Source organism: Nelumbo lutea, chromosome 8, assembly GCF_056320005.1.
Source record: "Nelumbo lutea isolate HS-2025 chromosome 8, American lotus-T2T, whole genome shotgun sequence".
Lineage (NCBI taxonomy): Eukaryota > Viridiplantae > Streptophyta > Magnoliopsida > Proteales > Nelumbonaceae > Nelumbo > Nelumbo lutea.
Window position 1 is genome coordinate 12,944,376 of NC_142691.1, and position 17,400 is coordinate 12,961,775.

The following is a 17,400-nucleotide window of genomic DNA, read 5'->3' on the forward strand; positions in this document are numbered from 1 at the left end:
CGACGTGGCAATATTGAGGGCCCTACAGTGGGGATCTGCAGTTCAACCCCAAGAAACTGCCTTTAATTTATTAGTACTGCATTTTCAGTTCCCACCAGTAGAATATTTATTTCTTCTGTATGTGCTGACTCTTTCTTGTGGTGTTTCTATTCAAGACAAAATACTTCTCTCAAAGGGTCAGGTCTGATCCCGTTCTTGATCCTATAAAATAAATCACCAGAATCAGAATCAGATAGGCTATGTAATAACATACCAGAGCTGAACCAAATATAGGTCTGACCCGATTCTAATAGGCAGCCATACTTGTAATTGACATCTAATGACCCAGACCCTATATAACTTGGTTAATTCGACTCGATTCTATCGGGTCTGCCCAACCCACTCAGAGCTCTAGTCGCTCTAAGAATAGAATAATCCTCTAGACAAACGATCAATATGATTGACAGATGGACGTCTTATGATAATAGAACCACGCATTCATCCAGGAATGCTTGGTGGCCCATGACTTACCTAAATTAGATGATGAAGAGCCCAAAGTTAAACCATGGGCTAAATCCAAAAGAGGCTGTGGGCCACGCCCAATGGATGACACTTTGAGTTGAACGGTCCAAATTGATCAAAACTTTACTTCCACAAGTACGAGGACACGTCTCTGTGACAGGTCACAGTCTTGATATCCAATGGCAACACACTGATGTTCTAATGCTAGTACCATCATAATTACCATTCATTTGAAATCCAAACCTTTGGCTCCGTCGAAAAGGACGCCATACTCATTTGACTGTGATTTAATTAATGTATGTATGTATCAAAGCCAATGGTGTGGATCAGAATCTTCTGTAGGACCCAGTAGGTGGGGGTCTCACTCTGATTTGGCTTATACTGAAAGCAAGCTAAATGAAAATGAAAAGCTTGCAGTTCTACCAGACATCATGCAGGCTTTTCCCATTTCTGATCAACTCCAATAATGCACAAGAATGACAGAAGCTTCATCATTTAATTTCCTTTCATAAGCTTATTACCCTATCCTTTCCTGTTAAGTAAGAATCTGAGCCATATAGTTGAGTCAGTAGATAGAGTACTATCTAGATTTGTATTCTTTAACATGCCTCCCAAGTCATTGAGCTTGAAGTTATGGAGAAGCTACTTAATTAATTATAATGAAGGCCACAATGATCAAATACTAGACCACTTAGTCAAGCAGACTCTGTTACCATCTCAAAGAACTATTCAACTTAAAAACTCAAATGTTACTTGAAATTCCTGAATAGGTTTTTATTCTATAACATTTAAGGGCCTGTTGATTTGCTCTAAAGTGTGACATCTACAAGTGTAATAATTACACTAAGAGGTATATTGGTATTTGTGAACTTTTTTTCCTCTCTAAACATTTAGTGCATAAAATGTTGTTCTAAACTCTGAATTTTGAAAATGATCAAATATCCATTTTGACACCATTTATGAGAGTTTTATTTGTCTTTTTAGGAGTATCATTGAAAAACAAAAAGTTGTATTATTGCACTTTAAGAGATAAGAGGAAAGGAACAACCATTTTTCTCTTAAAGTTAAAAGATTCCTCTTAAGAGTTAAGAGGAACGAACATTTCCTTATCTTCATAATTAATATACTAATATACTAAATACTAAGAATAAGGACATCGGCCATTTTTGAAGGTTAATACTGTTCTTAAAAGTGTCCTAATTCAACTTTTCAAACTTATAAAAAAAAAAATAATAATAATAAAAGAGCCTGGCCCCTTTGAATTGCACGATATGCAATATCTTTATGTACTTTGAACCTTGGAACTACATATAGGATTAATAATTATCTCTCCAGTAATTGCAATAGCAAAAGATATAGAGATGTCCATATAAATTGAAACAATGCGAGAGAGATATCACATGGAGGGACATGGTTGCTTGCCGTGTTCAATACCTTAAACAGCTTATATGGTTCTTTCTTGGAAACCTTTAACCAAATAAAGGCAAACATATACAAGTGATGAATTACAAACCAAAACCTCTTTGTAATTATCTGCTCAGGGATAACCAGCTTTAATTTGGAATAAAACTACTAGAGTCGAGAGCAATAATAGAGTAGGTGTGAAAGTATATATATGGAAGTGTAGAGGTATATATATACCTACATATATACATGAAGAGAGAGAGAGAGTATATAAATGAATACATGCATGAACATATAGACATGCATGCAAGTACTTCCGTACGTACATGTGCATGCATGCAGATGGAATTACAAATGGAATTTCCAGACCCACACGGTCATTTGTTCAGTTGCTGCTCAGCCACAAAAAAAAAAAAACACCGTCAGTTTTAGGAGGAGTGGGTTTAATTAGCAAAATTTACTCCAGCTTTTAATTTCGATTACTGTTCTGTTTTCTCATCATCCATGGCGTTTCTCTTATTTCTGCAAACTACCTTCAGATCTAGTTGGAAACTCTTCTCAGTACTAACCATGGTGTCTAACAAATTAAATAGTGATGTATTCAGTATCAGAGCTTTTATCAGAACTGTAAGTGACAGTTTCTCTAGGAAGAGATCAACAATCTAAGGTATTCTAAATATAATGGGTTCTGGTAGAAAAACTGGAACACCAGCTAGGATTAAGGATGACAAGCTTTGAAAAAGTTGTAAGAGAGAGAGAGAGAGAGAGAGAGAGAGAGAGAGAGATGGATAATGGATAATGGATGGATAAAATCAAATAATCAAATTTTTTTTGATAGGCACCGTGCATGGAGAAAACTTCTAACCAAAACGAAGTCATTGGCCGATCAAATCCAAGGAAAAATGACAATCTGACCGCTGCTTGTGTGTGCCACGTGAACAGAATGTGTATGTGCACTACCTCGCGTGGGCATGTCGCATGCAACAGAGTGGGCCAGCAGCTCATGGAAGAGGATAAGAGAGAAAGGCCTCTGCATGCATATCAGAAGCATTGTGATCTCAATACACTTGGTTTGGCTCCATTAGTGCGATGCAGAGATGAGAGACCAGAGAGATCTAGAGAGAGAGAGAGGAGGAGGAACAAAAAGAGAGGGAGGGCGTCATCTTGCCCAAGGAGAAGGAGCAAACTGAAAAAGGTCCACGGGACATTGTGGGGGTTACTTGATCACAGAATGAAAGAACCAAGGGACGTTAAGGGACATATCAACTTTTGTGGTGGTCATAGCTAGGCAGACCCACTTAGGTCAGCTCAGTCGACACAAATGCACCCGCTAAGTACAAAACAAACTTTACTACTTTTCATAGAAATGGCAAAAAATCCAGGAAAAAGTGTAATGACATCCATCCAACCTTCATTATGGTAGATGACAAAGAGTGCCCTAAGAGATGTTGTTGTTTTCTCCCATGGCTTTAGCAATCAGAGTTAGCTTTGCTGCCTCTGCTTTCTGCTTGGATAAACATCTTTTAGCTAGGTTATCCTAGAAAAAAACCACTCCTCTCACTGTTGTAGTCTATATAGATGTATTGAAGTTAAGCAGTTTCACCTTCACCTTCAGCAGCTCCAAAAGGGTGAGTGAGTGACAGAGAGAGAGAGAGAGAAGGTCAATTTGGTCATTTTGCAACAAAGTGATGAAGAAGGGTGGGCTGTTGTCCTCTTGTAAGGAGAGAAGTAGATCCAAGAGGATGACAAGGATGGTTTTCTACTTGAAGACAAGACAGAGGCACATGGAGAGGCCCTCTCCCTCTCTTACTTGGCCATGGCCATGGCCAAGGCCCAAGGGAAGAATTGAATGAATATATGAGATAGAGAGACGCCCTACTTTTTATTTCTCAAAGATCTTGTTTTCTAAAGGACCGGATGGTCCTTTTTTTTATTTTGTTAGTTCTCTTGTCCAGCATACACATACACTAACCCATTTCTTATCTTGTCCCCTTCTATCAACTCTCTCCCCAACACCACTCAAAAGACACCCACTCCCTCCAAAAAACCACTCTCGCCCACCTTGTCGCCTTCTTGGCTATCATCTCTCTCTCTATATATATAGCCACATACCCTCACAATTCACAACCCCCCCCCCCCATCTTATATCTTCCTTACGTTCTTCTCTCTACTCTTCTCTACTAACTATATACCACTAGTACTTCCACTGCTTCCACACTACAGGTTATTATCGATATTAATTCTAACTCCAGTAGCCATTGCGTTTTGCATCCATCCACCCTTTTGTTATAAACTGACTCCCAAAGTTAGATCCATCTCATTGCTAGCTAGCTGGCTAGGCTCTCGCCCCATCTCTTTCGTCTCGATCGCCACCAATTGTGGTTTGTGTACTTGAGTTCGATATGCCGCCTTCAAGACTTTCTGATGCCTTCAGAGCCCACCCTGTCCACCTCCAACATAATCAGTTGGACTTGGAATCAGTACGAGAGGTACCCGACTCCCATGCCTGGCCAGAACTCGATGACTACCCATCTGCTGTGACTGTGGAGGACTCCAATTTTGATGTTGAGTCCGTGCCGCCTGTGATCGATCTCACTGACCCTAATGCAGTCAAGCTTGTTGGACATGCATGCAAAACGTGGGGTGTTTTCCAAGTCACCAACCATGGCCTCCCCATGCGTCTGCTGGACAACGTCGAGTCCCAGGGCCGTCGTCTCTTCTCTCTCCCTCCCCACCAGAAGCTCAAGGCCGCAAGGCCGCCTGATGGCATTTCCGGCTATGGCCTCGCTCGAATCTCCTCCTTCTTCCCCAAACTCATGTGGTCCGAAGGCTTTACCATCGTTGGTTCCCCCGTCGAACATGCCCGCCAACTTTGGCCACTGGATTACAGCAACTTCTGGTAATTACTAATTATTCATCCTAACCATGTGTGATGTGTGATGTGTCTCTACCTACACCTATCTACTAACTAGGTGCATTCACGTGCAACACAACAAATTATAAGGAGTCTAGAATAAATCCAAGCCAGCACTTCTGCAACTAGCTAGTTGAGATAGTAATGGTGACAACGCTCCACCAGGAAGATATAGAGAGATCGATAACATAGGAAGAGGAAATCTACTTATTGTTTTCTTCCTTTATTAATGATATAGCTAGTTATACTATATCATAATTAATATGAGATATTAATTACATATAATTCATTCATTCGGTCATACCCCACCCCATTTGGATATATACGGTACCAGCTGATAAGTAATTAAGACACAGCGATTGATGTTTTTTTTTTCTTTTCTTTTCTCTTGTGATGATGATGATGATGATGCAGTGATGTAATGGAAGAGTATGAGAAAGAGATGAAACAGCTTGCCGGAAGGCTAATGTGGCTGATGCTAGGGTCACTGGGTATAAGCAAGGATGACATAAAGTGGGCAGCAGCAGCTTCCAAAGGCGAGTCCGGAGGTGTCTGTGCCGCGTTGCAGCTGAACTCATATCCAGCCTGCCCAGACCCAAGCCGGGCCATGGGTCTGGCCGCGCACACAGACTCAACCCTTCTGACGGTGCTATATCAGAATAGCACAAGCGGGCTACAGGTGCTGAGAGATGGAGCTGCAGGGTGGGTGACTGTACCTCCACTCCGGGGTGCACTTGTGGTTAACGTCGGTGACCTCCTCCACATTCTCTCCAATGGCAAATACCCCAGCGTTCTACATCGTGCCATCGTCAACCGGACCCACCACCGCCTCTCGGTTGCGTACCTGTATGGACCACCAACAAACGCTCAAATCTCACCCATCTCAAGTCTAGTCGACCCAAACCACCCACCACTGTATCGCCCGGTGACATGGGCCGAGTATCTCGGAGCCAAGGCAAAGCATTTCAACAAGGCACTATCATCAGTTCGCCTCTGCAACCCTGTAAACGGATTTGTCGACGTGAATGATCACAACAGCGTAAAAGTCAGCTAGCAGAATAATCAGTTTGCATATATAGGATCTTCACTATCACCTTGGTTGTTGCTTTATTGGTTGCCCATGTTCTAGGGACTCTCCTCGCTTGGACGGTTGTGGGTAAATAAAAGAGGGGAATCCGGTTACTTCCCAGGACAAGGGCCCAAGCGGATAAGTTACATCAAATCATGTCAATGAATACAAAACAAACGGTCTCTGTATTTCCCTTGTCTTTGTGTATATAAAAAAAAAAAAAAAAAAGATGGGGAAAAGATGCTTACTTGAATATTCATGTAGGGGACACACAAACCGACACTTTCTTGCCCCGGATATGAATGAGGATACCCTATTCCATGAATAAGACAGTCATCAAGATAAGAGAAAAAATAATGGGGTTAGATCATCTGATCATGAGATCAATCCCTCAAAAGATGACACAGGAAAACTACCAAAAATTTCACACAATATTATAAAGAAGAAAGTGAGAGGGCCATGTTTGTCATTTTCGACTCTGCTTGGGCCCTCTCCTCTCTCTCTCTCTCTCTTCTTGAAATTCAATGGGATTCTCGGCCTTATCGTAAAGACACCAGTGTCAGTCCTTTCAATGTTGGGCACAGCATTGTGTGTTGAAGATGTTATTGTTGTGCTTCCACGTGCTCGTTGACACTGCCAGGCCAGCCTGAGAACTCCCTGCCGCCCTCTCTCTCTCTCATGGCAACAACCAGTTTTTTTACCGTTTTAATGTATTTGTAGCCATCTTTTTCATCACTGGTAAGTACGCTATGGCCAAGGAAACTCCACCCCAAGTATAGAGTTTTACTCTGCAGTCTGGAGACAGGAAAACATCAGCATGTAGAAAAGTAATACGGAAACACAAGTGTGACCTATGCCATTCACTCTCAACACTTCAGTCACCTGATTAACAACTGTAATTTTCTTTTTTAAACAGGAGTCGGTTCATTTAAATATAGACCTGCAATTATAGCTGTCTTATTGTACTTTCACAATCGGACTCGGAGTTACAACTCTGAAGGAATTGTACTAACGGAATAAAAGGGACCCAATGGATGGATCGACCCACTAACAAAAAAGGGAGATGGAACTTTTGACAATGTGGAAAAGTAAAAATAACAAAAGAAAAATAGTAGTAGAAGTAGAGTGCATACTGAACATTTTTTATTTTTTAATTTACATTCTTAACATAACACATGCTTGAGTGCTTCCATTGTGAAGCTGTTTTACACGGAAGATTGGCTGCGAAGTCTCTCATTCCTTGCACATTCCTCCTGAAAAGTGAAAACCATCAATCTCTAATTAAAAGAAATGAATATTATATGAATTTAATACATGTGACACCAACAGGAAGTCAGGAATAGAATGAGGTGATTGTTGGTGCATATAATGGATTTCAATCCTCAAAATGACAACACCGAGCAAGCAAGCTAGGGACTGTTCAATTATAGCAATTTAGCATGTGGAGACAATATAACAATTTTATTAAATATCGTGATCAATGACAACCAGTCCATCACTCCAGTGAAATTGTCATCGGGATGTTTGATCAAATTCAATTACAAGATCGTCAGCGTCAGCATGTAACAAGACCATTATCCAATGTTGCCCCTTTCCATCTTGGGTCTTGGGAGGGGTAGATTGGATGTGTGACTTCATAGGTATTTCTTTCATGCAGTGGCTGCTCTCAGAATTGAACCCGTATTCTCTCATGTTTGTAAGACTGGAATTTTACCATTGTACCATGTAATGGCCCCTATGAAAATTATTTAAAATTTTAAATCCAGCTAAAAATTTGCAACCATCAATTCTTTCTGAGTGCAAATTCGGGTTCATTTTTGCTTCAGATTTTACTGTCCTGTTTATTTGGGAGGAATAAAATGGGAAGTGACATGATGTGGTCCCCACTTTATAGGAGAGGAAATGAGGGTAGTAAAAAGTTGGTTGTTTGGGAGAAGCAAAATAATGCGGTCCCCATTTTATATGAGAGGAAGAAGGTGGTTCAAATTTTGCATCAGTTTTTGGTGTGCAAAATTTGCACTGTCAATAAGTGCAAATTTTCAATCAGTTAGGGGTGCAGATGAGTATCAACATGTCCTTGCTGTTTTTCTAGTTTTTGGTAGAGAAGTCCTTGGTTATTCCTACTGTTTTAAAAGGTATGCATAGGCTCACAAGGGAACCTCGTTTCATGGGGGTTCACCTCACCCAAACCTAGGTTCACTTCACTTGCTTGTTGCTATATTTTGATAAATTAACCTTGAATTTTATGTTTGAATAGGTCATTTGCATTTGTAGGTTGTAACTATAATTTCCAATGCTGAAGCTGATTAGTCCATATATGAATTGAACCTACATGGCTACAACCTTTTTGTTAACAACACGATGCTCAAACCAATTGAGCTATTAGGACTTTTCTTCTTTAAGAATTTAGGTTTGCATATTGTTATATTTTAATTTTTCATAGGTGATACTTCACTTTATTTAGGTGTCAGCCTTCCATTGTGCCTTACACCTTAAGCTCTTGGACCCCTTGCACTTTTAGTTGCAGTTCTCACTTTTAAAACACTAGTTATAATTATTCCATGACAATGGTGTTCACCTGAAAAGCTTTGAGAAGGGAAGAGCAATGCCTTTGCTCTGCTATAGCTGCAGTATATTTCTCCTTGAGGGCATCACAAACTTTCTGCTCTGCTTGAAGCCCAAGCTGTACCCTTTCCAGTTTCTATAAAAGGGTGTAGATAAAGTTACATTCTCCAACGGTAAAAGTTAAAAACAAGTATACAGACTCAAAAAATTAACACCGAACGAACGAAATTACAAACAAAGTTGAAGTATATAATGGATCATAACGAATCACAAATTACAGAAAATAAAACAATAACATGACAATAGAAATAGAGAATAGATGACAAACCATGCAGATCAAAGAGGGATCATTGTTCTAATTCTCTCTAAACCCATCCTAAGCTAGAATATGCATAGATGTAATGAAAGAATAGGGCCCATGACAATGACAGAGCACCCCAAAAGTGTGGATGTTTATTAAACCTAGGCTTGTGGTAACAATAGTCACTTTATCAACATATAATCCGTTATCACTATGTCAAAATTTTGTAAGGTAATGTATTAGATAAAAATCTGATACTACAACAATACAGCCTTACAACGAGGCCACACCGTCCATAGAGAGAGGATCTGTATTGATGTAACCCAAGGAATAGACTCTAGAAACAGATAGTCAGATACAAAGGACTTGACTTAGCACTAAAATCTCCCGTTTACACTCCAAACAGATCATTTTCATACAGGAAAGAGTGAAACAGTTACTGAAGATTATATTCACCAAGACCCAAGATCACAGCCTGCCCATAGCTTTTTTTTTTTTTTTGATAGATAAACCTGCCCATAGCTTTTCCTAACACATCCTCTATCCTTGAAGCTTTTCCTTTAAAGATTCTTTTGTTTCTTTCTAACCAGACAGCTCAAATAACCACAGCTGGAAATGTATACCACACATATTTGTCCTTCCTGATCCACAACACCTCCACCAGCTACTGAATTGATCCAGAAAGGATTCAACTAATATTAAGCGACTTAAAGAGAGGTTTCCATTTTGTGAGAGAGAAGGGAAAATAGATGAATAGATGACTATCCATTTCCACCTCATAGTCACAAAAAGCACAGTCCCATTGTAGAATGCTCATGCATCTACTTACTATCTTGTCACAGGTCAAGCATTTGCCAAGTGTTGCTATCCAAACAAGGAAAGAGACTTTAGATGGAACCTGGAACTCCCAAATTATTTTGTTCGGAAAAGGGCTGTCACCCACTGGGATGAGGTGTCTGGCTAATGATATCTGAGAAGTTTCCATCCTCCTAAATCCATACCCTGCATCTCTTGAATCTGTGTTTGGCTGTTGACTTTGCAACCTGAGTGCCATTACTTCATCTACCTCCTAGTTTTGAAGGTTCCAATGAAATTATGGAGTTCAAACAATGTCGTTGTCTCTAACTGGCATAAAAAAGCTACTTTTACTTCCTGATCCTTGGAAAAGGAATATAGGAAAAGATGCAGATTGGGGGCCTATTGTCACATCATGTATCTGCTCAGAACTGTACCTTTCTCAATTACCTAACTTAAAGATTGTACCCTTTCTGAAGGCCTCAAAGGATTTATAAATCCCTTTCTGAACAGGGCATATATATGTGCCATGAGCCACTCCTGCATTCCAGTTTCCATTGCTTGCTCCATAGTTTGCCTCTACAACCTCCTTCCACGTTCCACCAACTGTTAACTTCCAATGCTAAACCACCAATGTCATTTCCCCATCAATGCAGCACTTACCAATTTCAAATTATTTATCTGAAGATCCCCTTCCTCCTTGATGAATACGTCTTCTCCCAATCAACCCAATGGCTATCCTCCCTCCACCCTTTCCAAGCAATTCTCTTTGAATTCTTCCTAACTTTTTAGCTACCTTACTATGAATAGGGAACATAAACAGGTCGTAGGCTGGTAAATTAACTAATGTACTTTTTATGTCACCCCCCCTCCCTTTGAAAGGTACTTATCCTTCAAAGAGGATAGTCTCTTTTCAAACCATTCCACCATCAAACCCCAAATTGCTCTTTATTTACACTTTACTTCAAGAGGCAGTGCCAAACATTTAGGAAGATGAACTTGGAATTAATCACAAGGCATAAAACATGCATAAACCACAACTTCTGTATAAAATTACAAAAAAAAGGTAAATGGATTTATTGATTCTACACATTTGAATAACAACTTGAATTAGGATTTCAGAATATAAAGCTCTTTTAAACAATTAACTGGATAACTAATTTAAGAGTAATTAATTTTATAATAAATTATATAAATAGTAATACTTTCCTCACAATCTAAGATAGAGATTATCTTAGAGAGCCTCAAAGCTAAAGAGTTAGGCTGTAAGAATTAAATTAGGTTCTAGAGGATGTTCACGTTGCATGACAATGAATGGATGATGTTCCCTTTGATGGCTATTTAAGATTTTTTATATTTAAATATTTGTGGTATATAATGAATTGTTATTTTTTTAGATCTTGATTACACAATCATACATTTTTAGTATTTCCCAATTTCCTCAAATTTTCAGTTATCTAACAACCCATTTGCACATGGTTATATGCCTAAAGAAATCAAAACTTCAAAGTTCAAACCATGATCACCAGTGATATTTTCTTAGCATTTCTAGGAATCAGATCCCTATGACCCTCAAATCTTGGGATTTGCTAACATTATCTAAATTGGGAGTTAGACTATTAGATTATTAGTGGCAGTGCATAGACAGATATTAAAGAGTAAATGTATAATTCCATATAATCAACCAAGCAAAATTATATTCTGTAATATAGATGCCTTCTATTATTGATATCCAATTAAACATAACAAGAGAATGCAACAACAAACTTAAGATGACAATTCAAAGCTCGACTTCTAATTGTAGCTTTTTTGCAGCAATATCTATTGGTATTTTGTTTATGTGATTGGTCATGTATTGATAATATACCCAATCCATCAAAACTCTGAAACAAAAAGAATAACAAGTATAGATTTGGAAATCAAACACAATTCAGTCATGAAATAGGCCATTCGTGCTCACAGGAAACTTCTGTCACATGCATCTATGGAGATTACTATGATTTGAATTCTTCCACAATATTCATTGTGCTTACAGTGTTAAGAGAAAAGAAAATAAATACCCCAGCAACATGAACTGAAAGAAAAATAAAACTGTGTTCTTTTTTGCAAACAGGTACCAGAATTTATCATACCCAACAGAGTGACTATTAAAGATTTTGCACATGTTCACGGTGGGACTAAGTTGTTTTTCCCAGGAAAATAGACTACACAACAGGGCATGATCATTGTTATTATATTGGAAAAAATCACAAGGTTCCATACAGATAATGTGTAGTATAGGAGACACAAAATTAAGCCTATACCTCTTTGCTATTAAAAGAACTAATTTCAGATTAAGAACTGGAATAGCTTCATTGAAAAGCACATACATAAGAAGAGGCCATTACCAAATGTGGGCCCCAGATACCTAGGGTCTTGGAAGGGTAAAATTGGATACAGACCTAACCTTCAACGTTTTTTACACAAAGTGGCTTCTTTCAGATGAAGACCCATATTCTGATGCTGGTCAATCCGAGATTTTACAAATACACCAAGCAATAGACCCTAGTTTAAAAGTACATACATATACAGACATTCATATTGTAAAGAGACTAGGCCGAATGGGCCCTAGTATCTTTTCTTGTAGTATGTTTTATTTATCTGTTAGCTAATGGGCCTATCTTAATGGGCCTGTTATTTCTTTTTGCTAGTTCTCTTTATGTTACTGCCTAGCTGGCCGCCCACTTAAGGGCATACTTGTAGTTATGTTAAGATTGAAGTTTAGTAAAAGGATTAGAGAAGGGAGGGAAGGGATATTCGAACTCTTCTTCTTCCTCCTCCTCTTTTCTCCATCTTCTTTCTCTTGTACTGTTGTTCTCTTCTTTTCTTCCTCTTTTCTCTCTAATTTTTCCAAGTTTACATCAGTTTTAGAGGACTAATTTACATCTTGGTATCAGAGCAGGTTTCTTTCTTCCTTCTTTTCTTCTTTCTCTTTTCCCATACACCCTTCAATTAAGAGACTGTATGAAGAGATAGGTTCCCTACAGTTTGGAGGATCTTTTGCCTAGTTGGTAGAGGATTTGGAGAGTTTAAATCTGGCCAGACATTGCCAAGAAGTGGTGCTGTGCTCTTTCTGCCCAAAACCCTAGCTGATTAGAGATTTTTGAGGTTACAAGTAAAAGTTAAGCATTGGGTGTGGCGCTCTGTGCTTGGGAGGTGTCTTTTGACTTCTAAAAGAGGGTGGTTCAGGTTTGGAAGAAATTAGGAAGCTCTAGTAGGAGCGGCTGCATCTTCTCTCTTTCCCCCCAATAGCCGAACGCAGTGAAACCCTAGTTTTCAAGCATCTGGGTACTGGTTTGACTTCAAGTGAGTTTATAAAGATCAAATTTCTGGTTTTTTTATTTTCGTTTGATTAATAGAGCAATACGGAAGTAAGTTCAAGTAGGTGCCAGTTTTCAAGCTTGGCTCGGTAGATTCCGTTTTAACTGGTGTGACCACAATCAAGCTAGATGGGACAAATTATCTTTGCTTGGGCACAATCTATAAGGATTTATGTCTGTAGTAGAGGAAAATTAGGGTACCTCACAAGCAGTAAAGTGAAACCCGAAGAGATAGACCCTGAATTTGAGAAATGGATGCAGGAGAACTATATTGTCATACGATGGTTGGTCAATTCTATGCAGCATCATATAAGTCAACACTATCTCTGGATGTCCTCTGCCAAGGAGATCTGGGACAGTGTTACTGAAACTTATTCACAGAAGATGAATGTGGCTAGAGTCTACAAGCTGAAAAGTGATGTGAAGAACCTAAGACAGGGGGAGAAGAGTGTGGCAATCTACTATTCTATACTGAAATCCTTATGGCAGGAAATTGATGTTATGGAGACAGTTGCATGGGAGACTAAGAATGATTCATAAATGTTTAGGAAGTTGGTGGAAAGAAACAGGGTTTTTGAATTTCTTACTGGACTCAACCCTGAGTTTGACATCATTAGGCAGAATATTCTGGCCAAAGATGAGGTTACTCTTGCCCAGGCATATGCTATGGTGAGTAGTGAGGAGAGTAGGCGGCAGGTTCAGTTAAAGAGTCCACCTACAAAACACTTTGCACATGATGGAATTAAGCTGAAGAGTCCAACTGAGAAGGAGTAGGTATGTGAATGTTGCAAAAAACCGATGCATACAAAGGACACTTGCTGGAAGTTTCATCCTGATCTTCTTCCTGAACGGTTTAAGAATAACAACAATTTTAAGAAGGGCAGTCAGACAGGAAAGCCTAAGACAGCTAGTGTTGCCACAGTACCGGAAGGAGGAAGTAAGGAGAGTGAAGAGAAATCAACCATTGAACAGTTAGCAGCAATGAAGGCAGAATTTGAAAAGTATGGAAGGTTGTTAAATCACTTGGAGGCTATTGTTTCTACATCTCACTCTTCAGATAATACATCATCATCAGCAGCATTTGCTCACTCAGGTATTCGTGCTTCTGCAAACCATGTTTTAGTTTCAGGTAATCATAAAATCCCTTGGGTCATTAATTCTGGTGCATCAGACCATATGACCAACTTGTCTAACCTTTTCTATTCATACCACCTCTCTGGTAAAGAGAAAATATCCCTTGCTGATAGGTCTCTTGCTCCCATTTCTAGCAAAGGGGATATAAAAACCTCTAACACCCTTTATTTATCCCCTGTCCTTCGTGTCCCTAAACTTAATACAAATCTTTTATCTGTTAGTAGCTTAACTAAATCCATGACCAGTAGCATAACCTTCTTTCCCACTCATTGTGTTTTTCAAGACCTACAATCTTAGAGGATGATTGGGAGTGGCCATGAGGTGAACGGAATATACTTGTTGGACACACCTGATAGTGCTCTTAAACCACCTCATGGAGTTGCCTTGGAGTCAGTCTTGTCAAAGTCTGTTGAAAAAGTTATGTTATGTCACTTTCAGTTTGGTCATTTGTCTTTTTCTACTTTGAGTCATTTATTTCCAAATATGTTTAAGAGAGTGCATTTATCAAGTCTTCATTGTGAGTCGTGTGAACTAGCAAAGCATTGGAGACAATCTTATTCAGTAAGCAATAAAAGATCTATTTCTCCTTTCCATATTGTTCACTCTGATGTGTAGGGGCCATATCATTTGCTTATTATGGGGGATTACAGGTACTTTATCCTTTTTATTGATGATTACTCTCATTACACTTGGATTTATCTCATGAAATCCAGGGATGAAGTACCAACTATTGTGCAAAATTTTCATGAACTCATTCTTACCCAGTTTAACACCCGGATCAAAATATTCTGTTTTGATAATGCTAAGGAGTATTTTGAGAAAACCTCTTGGCCTATCTTGAAACTTTTGGGGTTATTCATCAAAGTTCTTGTTCCTACACTCCACAACAGAATGGAGTGGCGGAAAGGAAGAATCGGCATGTGGTTGAAGTTGTCAGATCCCTCCTTTTTGCATCCCATGTTCCTATAAAATTTTGGGGAGATGTTGTCCTTACTGCTACCTTTTCGATTAACTGTATGCCTTCCCGGCTTCTTGGCTTCTATAATCATTCACGGAGAATAGGAAACGAGAGAGAGAGAGAGAGAGAGGAGAGGAAGATACGATTGAGAGAAAAAGAATTGACATCTCTGGCAACCGCCAGTTCACTATTTATATTAACTTAATAAAAAGAATTGAAATTACAAGTATGCCCCTAGCGGCACACCCTAGAGACAAACTAATAAAAAAGAAGGAAAAATAACTAACTGACAGTATCTTAAGAGGACAACCTACTAACAGCAACTATAAAGTAACAATTAAATAGGCCTTACAACACTCCCCCTCAAGTTGGGCTGAATATGTCTATCATGCCCAGCTTGTCACATAACTCATTGTGCCGCGAGTATGGAAGCCCTTTTGTGAGGACATCAGCGAGTTGTTCCTTGGAGTTGACATATGGGATGCAAATTTCTCTTTTTTCCAATTTTTCCCTTATGAAGTGTTTGTCCACCTCAATGTGCTTCGTCCTCTCATGTAGGACAGGGTTGCTGGCGATGTTTATGGCTGCCTTGTTGTCATAGTAAAGAGACATAGGATTATGAAACAACAACTCCAAGCTCCCCTAGAAGATTCTTTAGCCAAAGGACTTCAGCCACCCCATGTGCCATAGCTTTATATTCAGCTTCAGCATTTGACCTTGCTACCACACTTTGTTTCTTGCTTTTCTAGGTCACTAGGTTTCTTGCCACAAATGTGCAATACCCACTCGTGGACTTTCTGTCATCCACAGCGCCTGCCCAATCAGCATCTATAAAGACTTCCACCTTCAGGTGATTATGTTTACTGAATAGTAAACCTGCTCCAGTATATTTTTTCAAGTATCTAAGAACTCTCTCTGTTGCCTCCATGTGTGGTTTCTTAGGAGAGTGCATGAATTGGCTTAGAACCCCAACTGAATAGGCAATGTCTGGACGGGTCATGGACAAATAAATCAGCTTTCCCACCAACCTTTGGAACTGTTTCACATCTTTCTGAGGTTCACCATCACAGTCACCCAACTTGTGGTCAACATCCATGGGAGTATCTACTGGCCTTGCACCTAATTTTCCTGTGTCTTGTAATAGATCAAGGGTGTATTTCCTTTGAGAGATAAAGATACCCTTTTCTGAGCAGGCAACTTCAATTCCAAGGAAATACTTCAGGGGACCTAGATCTTTCACTTCAAATTTAGAGGCAAGGAATTGTTTCAATTTTTGTATTTCTGAACTCCAACTTCTTGTAATGATGATATCATCCACATACACTATCAATACAACAGCATGTTCCTGACATCTCTTCACAAAGAGTGTATGATCAGACTGACATTGTTTGAAGCCCATCTGCTGAACTGCCATGTGAAACTTATTGAACCAAGCTCTGGGAGATTGTTTTAAACCATAAAGAGACTTTCGCAGTTTGCACACCTTATTTTCACTTCCCTTGGCACAAAATCCAGGGGGTTGAACCATGTATACTTCCTCATCTAAATCACCATTCAGAAAAGCATTCTTTATGTCCAATTGATGCAACTTAGCTACTAATCTTGCTTTGTACCTTTCAACTTAGCTACCCTAATTGAGTTCATCTTAGCTACTGGAGCAAAAGTCTCATCATAGTCAACCCCGTACACTTGAGTGTACCATATGGCTACTAATCTTGCTTTGTACCTTTCAACTGTTCCGTCTGCCTTGTGTTTAATAGTAAACGCCCACTTACACCCCACGGGGTCTTTCCCCTTTGGAAGATCCACCAACTCAAAAGTTTGATTTTTGTGAAGAACATTAATCTCCTCCTTCATAGCATCTGTCCATTCGGGGCATTTTAAGGCTTCTGCAATGTTTCTGAGAATAGGGATGCAATCAACTGCAGATAGAAAGGCTCGGTATGAGGGGGAAAGGTGATCATAGGAGACAAAATGGGTAATGGGGTGTCTGGTAGTGCATGACCTGACTCCCTTTCGTTGAGCAATAGGAATGTCAAGGTCATCCACAGTAGGAGTAGGGGGAGTATCAACAGGTGCAACAGGGATTGGACTTACCTCCTAGGAATCTAATGGTGTCAGTTGCTCAATGTTTGGCTGCTTCACATCTCTATCACATTGCTGATCTCTACGACATGTACGTTGGAAGACACCAAAGGGAGCAAGGTCCGGAATAGAAGGAAGAGAGACTTTGCGGACCTGAACCTGCTTCTCCTCTTCCACACTACTACTCTCCCCCTGAGAAGCAGGGAAGAATGACTCAGACTCAAAGAAGGACACATCCATAGATACAAAAAAATTATGACTAACGGGATCAAAGCACCGATATCCTTTTTGAGAGAAGGGAAACCCCAGAAAGAT

At 39.5% G+C, this 17,400-nt stretch overlaps 2 protein-coding genes and 1 long non-coding RNA gene across 4 annotated transcripts in view; 1 reads left to right on the top strand and 2 right to left on the bottom strand.

The window, feature by feature from the left end:
- The first annotated feature begins 4,074 nt into the window (after positions 1 to 4,074).
- Positions 4,075 to 6,216, top strand: LOC148842792 (gibberellin 3-beta-dioxygenase 1-like). Its single transcript, XM_088957286.1, has 2 exons — positions 4,075 to 4,804; positions 5,234 to 6,216. The coding sequence occupies exons 1-2, from the start codon at positions 4,308 to 4,310 to the stop codon at positions 5,871 to 5,873; spliced, it is 1,137 nt and encodes a 378-aa protein (XP_088813412.1). The 5' UTR covers positions 4,075 to 4,307; the 3' UTR covers positions 5,874 to 6,216.
- LOC148842793 (uncharacterized) lies at positions 5,004 to 6,001 on the bottom strand. The gene is made up of 2 exons (XR_016103158.1): positions 5,914 to 6,001; positions 5,004 to 5,820 (listed from the first exon to the last, which is right to left on the bottom strand). It is a non-coding gene; the product is annotated as an uncharacterized LOC148842793 (long non-coding RNA).
- A 571-nt stretch (positions 6,217 to 6,787) lies between the features above and the next one.
- The window catches only part of LOC148842794 (paramyosin-like protein), a 30,488-nt gene continuing 19,875 nt past the window's right edge, over positions 6,788 to 17,400 (bottom strand). For both annotated transcript variants that reach the window (XM_088957283.1, XM_088957281.1), the window contains exons 10-11: positions 8,467 to 8,589; positions 6,788 to 7,141 (exon numbers count right to left, since the gene is read on the bottom strand). In XM_088957283.1, coding sequence (XP_088813409.1) covers positions 7,094 to 7,141; positions 8,467 to 8,589 — 171 coding nt within the window. In that variant the 3' untranslated portion in view covers positions 6,788 to 7,093. The remainder of the gene's footprint in view (positions 7,142 to 8,466; positions 8,590 to 17,400) is intronic.

Bases quoted from the DNA above. Each gene is read 5' to 3' on its own strand.
- LOC148842792 (XM_088957286.1), top strand. From the start codon at position 4,308: ATGCCGCCTTCAAGACTTTCTGATGCCTTCAGAGCCCACCCTGTCCAC. The intron at 4,805-5,233 runs GTAATTACTAAT...ATGATGATGCAG, and splicing joins CTGGATTACAGCAACTTCTG to TGATGTAATGGAAGAGTATG.